Below are 12,064 nucleotides of genomic sequence, written 5' to 3' on the forward strand. Positions count from 1 at the left end.
CTGAAATTTAGCCCCAGAGCCGGCATATTTGGCGACTGCAATCTCAGACGGTGTGCAAGCTCCACCTATGGGGCGCACCACAGGTGCATGCCAGCTTGGTAATGGTGCATGGCCAAACATTTAGTAACAAAGAAAAGATTGTCAAATGCATTCTCGCCTTCTGGAAATACTCCCATTGGTTTGGGTGCTGGGTGGTGCCTGGGTAGAGCTTGCAGTAAAGACAAAACTATAGCCCTTTCCTAATGTGGTCATGAACAACAGAGTTGTTGCTGATCCTTTCATTTGTCTGAAGATTATGGTTTCAGCCTTTTTTGACAAAAAAAAACCCAAAACCTCATCATCTCTCCAGATGGCATTTTTGTTGCTGTCTATGTGTCTTTGACCCTTCCTGTTCACCCCAGATGTTTGTTTTGTCTAGTTTCAAGTTGTCTCACATGCTTGCTATGAATTCTCCAGATAATAACCCGCTCCATACACACATAGGCTAAATCAGACATTACACAGACTTTTCACCCGGGAGCTGGCACCATAGAATCCGGGGCTTATGTCGTCACACTATATCCCTACCTGGTATGAAAATGGCAGTAAACTTATGCAAATTGATGGATGGTTTGGAGACAAGTGTTAAGCGGAAGAGATGATGGGCAGTATCTCCAAGTCTGAGGCCCTGCTACTTTGCATCTTGGGTTGTCCTTCAGGATGTGAAAAGAGTCAGTTTCCCAAGTGAAGCCATTCAAGTGATTGGGGGGCTTGTTCACTAGTGAGGGTAAGATGAAGATTGACAGGTGGATTGGTGATGCATCAGCAGAAATGCAGGCGCTGCCTTTTTCTGTCTGGGTGAAGAGGGAGCTGAGCCTGAAGGCAAAGCTCTTGATTTACTGGTGGAATTTCCTTTACTGAGTCTTGTTCCTCCACATCAAAGGGAGTCATTTAAGGTGGTTTGCTGCCTCCTGGACGCTTCTCTGTGAAGGTATTCTAGGCATGTCCAACTGGGAGGGGACCAAGCAGGAAACCCATAACATGCAATGAAAAGGATTATGTATTCCATTTTACTGGGAAATGCCTTGGGATCCCCCAGGAAGAGCTGGTGGACATGGCTGGGGAGATGGACTGGGCTACCATGCTTAGCTTGCATAACAGCAGCTCAAGTCCTGCATAAGTGCGAAAAATGGATGGACTGATGGATGAAGTATCATTCTCATAGCTGAAGTCTCAGGGACTGGAAAAAGATTTAGCTTTGACCCTCGCTTCATTTGCCTGTGATCAGTAATTTGTTTGCACAGCAATAAAACAGACAAACATCTTGTGTAAAAACACACAATGATAGTGTCTGGTATGGTGTACAACCTTAAACCAGGTTAGTTATATGCAAAACCGGCTGAACTGGCATTTGTCATTATGACATGTTTTGCTAAATACATCTTATACAGCATTTATGAAAAGCAATATGATGATGTCATTAATATAACATGTCTATAAACAGACTATGTTGTCTGTCTTTTATATGTTGTCTGTCTTTTATGTGAGGACTACAGATGGAAATTAGCGCTACGCTAAATCTGGTGCAGCCATCTTTATATTCTACGAGAATATTCAATGTCTCTGCACACTGTCCTGCTAAATAAATAAATACAAATACAAATACAAATACTATCGGAGCATTTTGCGTCTAATGGCAGTTAATCTTTCAAGAAAACTAAAACTGCACCACAAGGGCAAGACTTTGGGTTTGAAGCCAAACCTACCTTGCTGCAGGCAATGTTTTGAGCTGAACTTTTGTCAGATGGCATGTTTCTATTTATTCCTATTGCTCGCTTTGAAAGCGCCTCAGTGGATGAGGAACAGCTGCTTCACAAAGTTGACACAAGGAATTATTTTTACCGTACCTCCTTATTTTACTACAAAAACCTAAATAAGATGGCAGCTGGCCTGAGAAAGAATGCCAAAGAGCTGAAAGTTTCTGGTAAGCTAAATGACCATTGCTAATAACAAGCTACACTATTTACTGTTGGCTATATAGTATGTAATTTCCAGTAAATATCACAATATAAAATTATTTTCTGTTTTAAAAAGTAATGTTAAAAACATTAGGTTACATGACATAACATGTTTACATGACATAACAGAAATGCACATTTCATGTATTCAGTGTGGAGAGAGAGCTCAATATAGAGCACAATATATGTTATTGTGATGCTAGGCGTTAGTCAGAGGCTAGTTTACCAATAGGATACGGTGTAATTATGTTCCACTGTTAAGCGGCTGCCAAGTCAAGTGTGGCAGTATACCGCTTCAGTGTTTAGCGTAATATCAAACCAGTTTGAAAAGTTTAACACTAGCTCAACTCTACACTGTAAAAAATAGAAATTGCGAGTTAAAACAATGTAAAAAATAAGTAAAATCACGAATAAAAATATAAAATCAGATAAAACTGAAAATGAACAAAGAATTTTAAATTTTGATTAAAGTAATTTTTCTCAGGGATCCGTTACCAGGAACCAGGTAGGCTGATATACAGAGATAGAATATGTCTGTTTAAAAACTTTTTATGCAACAGAAATTCTCAAAACTCCATCATAATTTCACATTTCTGCAAACTATTCAAATGTTTTGGAGATAGCTGCTGCCCCTAAAATATACATGCACTAGAGAATAATGACTTCTCTGTTGTAGTGAACATATTTAAGGGGATGCAAACACACTTAGTGACGCTTACAAGTGACACTTACAAAGATGTTAATGGAGCATGGAGACTGCCTGTGACTTTGATGGCTGCCTCCTTTTTTTGTTTACACTTTGCAGAGCAACAAAAGCACTTTCCTCACATTATTCCCTCAGCCCCATGAATTATTTATTTTTTAAGTTTGTTTTTTAATGCAGCTGTTGGTGTGTAGTTCCTTAAGCAGCCTTGTATCCTGTTCTGTACACACACACGCACGCACACACATACACACACGCACAAACATACTGTACACATAATCAATAATTCTTATCATCATCTCTGATGATGCATTTTTATGCTGCATTTAATCCTCTGGATTTAATGAGGGTTAATACCATCTGCTGATTAGACAATACAGAGAAAGAGGAAAGGCACACACACACATACACAATGCACACTGAAATCAAGTCATTTGAACGGACATAATGGGCACAGCAGAATGAGCATGTGTGTGTACGCAGGCTTTGCTTTGCGTGATGTGCAATCATGCAGTCAGATGCTTCAGAAATATGCAGAACTACAATGAGCACATGAACACATGCAAACACATACACACAACGAACACACACACACACACACACACACACACACACACACATTTTTCACCCATGTTATTATGTGAATGGGAAGTCTCTCACCCTACAGATGAAGTGGTATTAACAGTGCAGGTCTTTTTCTATTTCACGCTCCAACCAAGTGTCTAACAATTTGCATCTCCCACTAACACTTCTACATCTGTTGAGATGTAAAAAGGGAGGGAGGGCAAACACAGAGGGAGAGGCAAGGGAGAAGAGGAGGGGGAGAAAAGAGTGCAACGGGAAAACTAGAAACAACAATGAGATGAAACTAAAAGACAGACAGAGAGAGAGAGAGAGAGTAGCCCATGACTGAAGTGAGGTGAGAAAGTCAGGAGAGAAAGAATGGATGATAAAAGTTAGGCATTAGAGGTTGTACTTGATGTCCCTTCCATGCCCAGGTCCTATAATTTAAATTGAGTTTACATTGTGGCCCACAGTGTCAGGGTGCGCCCCATTTCCACATTTTGTTATTTTTTTCATCACTTTCTTTGTGTCTTTTTGTGTGTGTGCAGGTTTCAGCCAGCCAGCCTGGTGGAGAGGATCCAAGCTATAGCCCAGAACGTCTCCAACATGGCCACAAGGGTGGAGCAGATACTGCAAAACAGCATGGTGCAAGGAAGAGGTACAGTACCAGTCACCATCATCGTCATCAGTGCAGAATGCCTTTACCTGCTTGTTTTACTTTATATTATGTATACATATGATATAGGAAGCATAACATCTGAAAAAATGAGTAACTGATTTCAAGAGTGTAAAACCCCTTTTAGTCATAGGTATTTATCAGTTCCAGCTCCAATGGGCAGTGATGAAAAAACATGGCACCTGGGTGGATGCGCCATCTCAGTCAGCAGTGTTTAAACATCATTCCAAATTAGTCGCCACTGAGAACAGAAACTGGATAACTAAAATATTGAAAAAAAAAGAAACAGACATAACATTTTCACTGTGCTCCATGCTGCTTTACTCTTTTGTAACCCTGTTTTCCCAGTACGTTTATGACTTCAAATATGACACGCTAGAAAAAAGAAAAAAAGAAAAGCATACTCATTAACAGGCAATGAGATGGAGACTCTAGCCTATTATTAGCAGGTTTTCCAATGCTGAATGGACAGACTTTATTGTTCCTGTTGGGAGATGTAGAGACTTTATTGTGCTGTAGATCCTACTTACAAACAGCCATAAAAAATATGCAGCATAATTAAATCATAAGAACAATAAATAAATAAACAATTCTATGCACACAACACTTCCACTCATCTCAAGCGTGTGCACATTCACAACTGACACTGAAATCCTGTACACCTTCTCCAGCCTGATTGTTACATTTATTTGGCAGATGCTTTTGGCCAAAACAACTTATGATAGTGGTCAAAAAACCAAACATACATGATAAAAAAAATGACCTTGACCACACATGGCAGAAAACCCCATATTAGTAATATGGTGTCATACAGGAAGAATATAGCAATAAACAGTACACAACAGCACCGACATGAAGTGCTTATACAGGTACACAAATCTGCTTTATGAAACTAACCTATGAAAAAGAGCAAAACGGGACGACCTCTAGCTCACTGGGTTGAGTGTACGCCCAATATGCCTCAGGCTCCTGCAGCGGCCCGGGTTCAAGTTGGACCTGTGGCCCTTTGCTGCGTGTCATTCCCCCTTCTCTGTCCCACCTTTCCTGTCTTTTCCAAACTGTCCTATAAAACAAAGGGAAAATGCCCCCAAAAAAATCATCTTAAAAAAAACGAAAATGAGCAAAACAGTGCTGAAGAATACACAATACTTCCTACTACTTGGGTAATACATACTAGTAGGACAATTACTATTTGATGATTATAAGATTGGCTGTGTCTGACTTAGAACTACGTAAATTGAAACAGATTTGGCTTTTCAATATGAATATTTGACTGTTACTTCCTCTTTTCATCTTTAGGTATGTAGCTACAGTTATAGCTTGATAATGCCATTTAACCAGACTACTGTCCTTGTCCCAGTATACAAGTACCAGAGGAGAATCGATTTATTGACGGAAGTATGTCCGACTCCGCCATGGTAGGTGGAGATATGCCCCCTTTCAGCTATATTATTTATACAGCCTATGAGATAGACCAAATCACAATCACAACTGTTTATTTACCTCTGTGTCACGTGTATGTAATTAAATTGCGCTGAGCAATTGCCTTAATTGATTAGTTTTAAGCCACCTAAAAAGATCAACATCAGTTTAAGTATACGCTATGTTTAGAATATTTTCACCACTTTCGCTCTACCTTGCCTTAAGACAGCCCTTTCCAACAAGGATTTGCTTGCCGTTATATCAAAAACACCAGACTCCACCGAGAGAAACATTTCACTCCACTGAACGGCAGAGTTGGTCGAGGCAGCTGGTCTATCGCTGCCTCGATCAGCTGTTGTGTTTCGTAAAGCAAAGCAAATATTAAAATATAGAGTGCACTTAAACTGATATAGATTTCTTTTAAGTGGCTAAAATATGTTAAAATATGCCCCATTCACAGCTGTTCATTGCTGTGCTTTTGTTCCGTGTTGTGGGCTTGTAGTTTAGTTATCATAAGAAGAGATGGTTGGGGTGTGTCTTTTTATTTATAATAATTAAGAAATACAACCATTTAAAGTTGTATGTCCCTCACCTAAGCCAAAATTAAAAACACAAGTCCCTCATCAGTGCTTAATTATTACTTTTTAATCCCTGACCCATTTTGCAGCACCCTTCCCCCCCTCCTAAATAACAAACAGTCCCTTACCCTAACCGCTGAAGGAGGCTGGCGCGATGACTAAGAGCACAAGCAGAATGCCAAGTCCAGATAAGTCCAGTATGGCTATCTACATGACAGAGGAAATCGACCTCCAATTGCATGTTCTGGGTGTGCTAGTCTGATTTCAAGAAATTCGGTTTAGTCTGATTTCAGTTGGACTAACATGTATACATGTATTTTAAAAGTCAATTAAAAGTCACAGCACTTATTCTCGAAGAATGAGTGCTCCTTGAAGAATCTCAGTCGATTGAAGGCGGTCCAACTGATAAGTTGAATCTTCGACTTTCAGGGCGCCACCCCAAAGATTACACTGTCAGTGTTTTGGGTTCTAACCACTCTCCCGTTAGAGTTTATGTAGGGAGAAGGGTCAGCAAAGAAAAGAAAAAAAGTCACATTAAGTGTAATTCTAAAGTAATGTTTGACTTGAAGCGCAGCTGGACTCGTGCACAGCTGTCAGCTTGTGTTGGAGATAAACTTCAATTGCTGCTGTTACAACAAAACAGAAGAGAATACAAAACAGATCTGCAGACGCACACATGAGAGACACACACACACACAGTCACATTTTAGTTTAAATGAGGACATCTAGCTGATTTTATCACTGACACAAATTACTTCTGACACCTTTTCAAAATACACAGGTGACAGTTTCAGTTTGATATTTTCCACACAAAAACATTAAACCATAGAAAACAATATTGTAACAATGTGCGTGTTACAGCAATGAAGTTTAAAAATAGGTTATCAAAAACATCAACCCAAAATCTAAAAACATTCAGATCTGAGAGCTGCACCTTTTTCTAGCTCAATATAACCAGGAAAATGTTATAGTTAGATATTAGATAGATTTTATTTTTAGGAAAGTGAGAGATAGATGTGAGTAATCAAGTCATATTGGAAGCACTGTTGTGCCTGCAGGACTCTGTGGTCATCTCTGTACATCTCATCGTTACTTTATTGCTTCCATCCAGCCCTGTTGTTTTTCTGTTGTCTTGCTCTCGCACATTTTTAATCAAAATCTAAATAACACTCAGCCTATGACAATTTTGCACACACACATAATATACCCCCCATTACAATCACTCGTCCCTCCTCATTCTCCTCTCTCACTTTTTCTCTTGAGGGTAATTGCCCAACTCTTTACATGAGAATAAATGAGCATTACATCTCCTTTTGTTTTTCCCCATTGCATCTGCAGGGAGGACGGCACACGCCAAAATGAAAACACTGCTGCTTTCTCTAATCACAGATGAATTGAAACACTGCCGGCAGACTTTATTATCATACGGCTCAGTGGCGGTTTATTTATCTCGTGGTCAGGCATGTGCAAGAGGGAACGACAGGCGAGAGAGAGAGAGAGAGAGAGGACGTGATTAGAATTTCCTTCCCCCTCAAGCACCGCCAAGACTTTTATTTTCTGTCTTGCAGCGACAGGAGTCAACTTTTTATCTAGTTAGTTGACCACAATTCCAATTGTTGCTACAATGGTTGCTATTGTAATCATATTTGTAAGCAGTGTGTGCCTCGCTGTGTGTGTTTTCAATCGCTGAAGAGAAGCCCGGGGGAAGACTTATGTGAGGAAATGTCTCTTTTTCATTAGGCAAATGGAAACAGTCGGAACCAACAGAGTAGGCAAATATGTTGGTCCGGGGAGAGAAAGAAGGAGAGAAGGAGGGGGAGATGACAGACAGGAAAACAATGAGAAATTGAAGCTGCATTGGTTTTCTTTTCAGACAACATCACTCAGTCCTCTCTTTCTGTCAGTCTCTTCCCCTCTCTTTCTCACATCAGCAGCAGAGAAGCAGTTAACTAAGTCAGTGGAGCAATTAATGCAGTGAGTGCAGCCTAAGTGAGCAGACGTACTTGCTAGCGTAACCCTCGGACGGCTGGCAGCAGCGGGAGATGGGCTGTGCTGCTTTATCAGGCCCAGTGAATAGTGTGCACTGCAGTACAGCAGATACGGCATGATGTTGCAAAAGGGATACCGTGGGGAGTTATGGGCACCGGCAACACATATGGCATACGCTGGAGGCGATGATGTTAATGATGATGGAGGAAGCGAATAATGCCATAAAGCGTCCACAGGCGAGTGGAGAAAAGCTGTTAATACAAGTCACGCCATAACCTGGTAGTTCTGTGGGGTGAACCTGTGGGTCAAATAAGGTCATGTTTTTAGTCACTTTGCGAAAATTGTTTGATTAAAGAAATGAAACCTGGATTTTTGTAAGAGGATTTGACATGCACCATATGCTGCTAAATGAGCTGATAGATAATATTACAGTGGCTGATTGCTGCTGGAAGAGTTATTTTCACTGGAGAATAAATATTCACTTAAGAGCCAGCTGACTTCAGTAAGCTAAGCCTAGACTAATGAAGCAGCGATCGTGGGTGAAGGGAGGTATTTCACTCACAAGAGGCATATATCAATTCATCATTTAGCTTGATATATTATATGTAGGGATGGATCCTGGTGTGTCAAGCCTATGGAAAAATTATAGCTGCACACTGAAAAAGGGGAATTGTTAACCAACTTGAAATAATTACTTAAGTTGTTAACACAGAAATTATTATTATTATTAATTTTTGTAATCAAGTTATTAATTTCGATTAAAAGAGTCGAATGGAAATCGAGCTGAGTAAGCTTAATTCATTTATGTGTTACCAATTGAAATATTTTTTAAAGGTTACAATTCTCTTTTTTCAGTGCATGATATAAGGAAAATATGAATCGTCATCATAAAATACAAGAAATCACTTGTTGAATTAAAACTAGAATCATCAACTTATGCTTGTATGCCTCCATGCGCCAGTCAAGTACAGTTTACATCCATGTCTGGGAAAACTTGAATGCTTAACACACATCTTCCCCCAGACAGCCCAAAATATGAAAGCATTTGAAGACATTGCTTTTAAAATTGTTCTTGTCAATCGCGTTCACGAGAATTAGACACATGCAAGGTGACATTGACCTTTATTTCTGACCACCAAAATTTAATCTGTTCATCTTTGAGTCCAAGTGGACAATTGTGCCAAATTTTATACAATTGACCACCAAATCTAATCTCTTTATTGCTGAGTTCAAATGGACGTTTGTGCCAAATTTGTAGAAGTTCCCTCAAAGTGTTCAAGAGATATTGTGTTCACAAGAATGGGCAGATGGGCGGATGGAAAACCTGATCACATAATGCCTCCAGCCTCGGCCCTTGCCAGCGCAAAGGCGAAAAAAATGAAAGGAATTTATTTACAACTTTCTTTTATTGAAGAAATTGAACATTGAACTGAACACAAAAGGCACCAATAGATCTTTCAGTGAGACAGCAGTGGGAGATTGATTTAGGCTACAAGTTTCAAGATGTGAATGGGACAAAGTTTTGGACAGAGTCCACTCCTCCTTCATCTGCATCCATCAGGGCCTTATCCACCTTAAGCTCATTTATCGAATATACTGCACCAAGGTCAGGCTTTCTAAAATTAAACTTGACATCAACCCAATATGCGACAGATAGAAGCAGGCTCCGACTACACTGATTTACATGTTTTGGCTGTGTCCCACATTATTTACCTTCTGGAAGTCAATATTTGATTCTATTTCTCATTTGACACATTAATTTCCCCTTTCCTTTTATTGCTCTCTTTGGCCTCCTACCCTCCCAAAATATTCCACTCTCTCGGTGGATTCATACATGTCAGATCTTTGTAAACTATTGTCATCTTGTCTTTTCATTTACATGTTACATGAAACGGTAAACACAAACTTTATTTAAAAAAATAAAACGAAAAACACCTATCAAAGAGATGATTTCTTTTGAAGTGAAATCTTCTGCTAATAATCTCCTTTAACTAACTCCAAAAATCCCTGAGTGCAATATTATAGTCTTTAGCAATGTGATAATCTCACAAGTTGACATTGCAAAAATAATATAAAAAAAATAACAATACAGTCCACAGCCCTACAAAAACTACATTCACGTTTATTGCTGAAGATAACATTTCCCTTACTGCGTCTTTTCAGCAGTGAGAGATGGGACGTCAAGCCAGTGTGAAGTACCAAGAGACCCTCGCTTTCCAGAGTGTCCTGGGAAAGTAGATGTGAGTGTCCATCTGTTATTCTCATTTGGAATATGATGGTAAAATAGGTATTCTTAACCTTTTCCTTTTTTTTTTTTATCGACATCATTGTTGCTTGCTGATAGGTGGTGGGGTTATAAATATTTAACATATTTTAACACAAGTTAGGCCTTTTATCTCCCCTACTTGCTTCATATAAATGTGTAAACACCACGTGGAAATGTAAACTCAATTTAAACCACTTTTTGCATCAAAGGGACAATAATTAGAACATCTAAATCCCCTAAAATGTTTATTTTTCCCCTTAGCTAGTTGGAAGAGTAATAGATTGAGTTGTTGCAAATATTTTGAGTTGCTTCTTCAAAATCAATAATCCTTTTGGTGGGAGATGTCTCACGGCATGATGAGGAAAGATATAATAGAGACAAACAGCTCCAAGTCTAAGATAATTAAATTAAAAGATAACCTGTTACAGCCTGTAAATTGTATATAACTGAGTTTCAAATTGTCCTTGCTGCCCAGTGGCAAAAGAACAATGTAAATTTTGCTTAATATATATGTTCTCTGTACACCATCCAGTGGATGCGCGCACGTTGGACATCGGACCCTTGCTACGCCTTTTACGGTGTTGACGGTTCAGACTGCTCCTTCCTTGTCTACCTGAGCGAGGTGGAGTGGTTCTGCCCACCACTGGCCTGGAGGAACCACAGTAGTCCCCCCACCCAGTATGTTCTGCAGCCAAAGGCCCCGAAGAGACAGGTATGGGGCGTACTCACAAACATGCAAAAAAGACACCAGCAAAATCAAATGTTTTTATGGACAGAAAACACGTGATTACACAGTGATTATACTGGGCTCGCCAACTCAGTGTAACAGCTAACATTACTTTTTATATACATACATAGGCAAAACAGTTTTTATAACTTCATTGAAGTCTTAAGATTCCTCATTTTTGGTTTTATGGCTGAATCATTTAAACATTTTATAAGATGATGGACTTAATTTTAAAAACAATAATCTAAACAATGTGTGTTGTCCAAAGGGAGCAATAGAAGTAAAGCAATTCAGTTTCTGTCTGTGATGAGAAACTGCAGGTACAATTCAGGGGAGTATGTCTATACATCTCAAACCAAGCATGCAAAGCAAATAGATATATAATTCAGGATTCCCAGCCTTGTTCTAAATGTCTTAATAGGAAATGAGCTTCTTTCCATTTGTTGCCATTACTTTCATAGGTACCTTACCTTCCCAGTTAATACCCATGACACACAAGCTACAGGTTAAACATTATATTGTCTGTTTATTAAGTTTACATTAACACAGAGCAGTTGCAGATCTGCTCTATTTCTACTTTATTCGCTAAAAAAGGAATCGCAAAATAACCAGTCAGGCTAATAGCTCAGACTTTACAAGTATGCTCAGTTCACAAAGGTTATGCAGAAATACCACAGTGGTACAAATTAATGGGGAATCAGGGTAACAGTTCTTTGGAAAATCATAAAACATTGTGACAGGCAAAATAAGGGCCAGAGAATGCAGCTGATTAAGGAGGAAGCCTTTTGCTGTGTTTAAAACTCTTCACATTTTTCTCATTTAACCGTTGTATATTAAATACAGAAGGTGACCACTGTTCCCTTTTTGGTAGATAAATTGTGGAAGCTGTTTTGATTGTGGATTTTTATCCCACTGCTTTCTGGGTAAAAAAAACATACAGGTTTTCAATATTAGAAATATTAGTGGAATTAGACAAAGCATAGGTATAAAGTAAAAGAGAATCATGAATCTTATCTCATAAGAATAAAACATGTTACAGGCATGTGGAATATTTCCCTTTTTATAATCCCTTTATTGTAAAGCTTTTCTGTGCAGTTGGTACCTAAAGAAACATCTTTTAAGTATTTTAAATGTTAATTACT

At 39.1% G+C, this 12,064-nt stretch overlaps 1 protein-coding gene across 2 annotated transcripts in view; it reads left to right on the forward strand.

Moving 5' to 3' along the window:
- Nucleotides 1-12,064, forward strand: part of LOC121942362 (alpha-1,6-mannosylglycoprotein 6-beta-N-acetylglucosaminyltransferase B-like) — a 139,723-nt gene that overhangs the window by 57,059 nt on the left and 70,600 nt on the right. Inside the window, exons 4-6 of one of the 2 annotated variants that reach the window (XM_042485547.2) lie at nt 3,813-3,922; nt 10,093-10,169; nt 10,728-10,907. In XM_042485547.2, coding sequence (XP_042341481.2) covers nt 3,813-3,922; nt 10,093-10,169; nt 10,728-10,907 — 367 coding nt within the window. The remainder of the gene's footprint in view (nt 1-3,812; nt 3,923-10,092; nt 10,170-10,727; nt 10,908-12,064) is intronic. The other variant, XM_088075586.1, reaches the window with a different exon arrangement.

This window comes from Plectropomus leopardus, chromosome 3 (genome assembly GCF_026936395.1).
Source record: "Plectropomus leopardus strain MGB_pleo_1.0 chromosome 3, ASM2693639v1, whole genome shotgun sequence".
In the NCBI taxonomy this organism is placed as follows: domain Eukaryota; kingdom Metazoa; phylum Chordata; class Actinopteri; order Perciformes; family Serranidae; genus Plectropomus; species Plectropomus leopardus.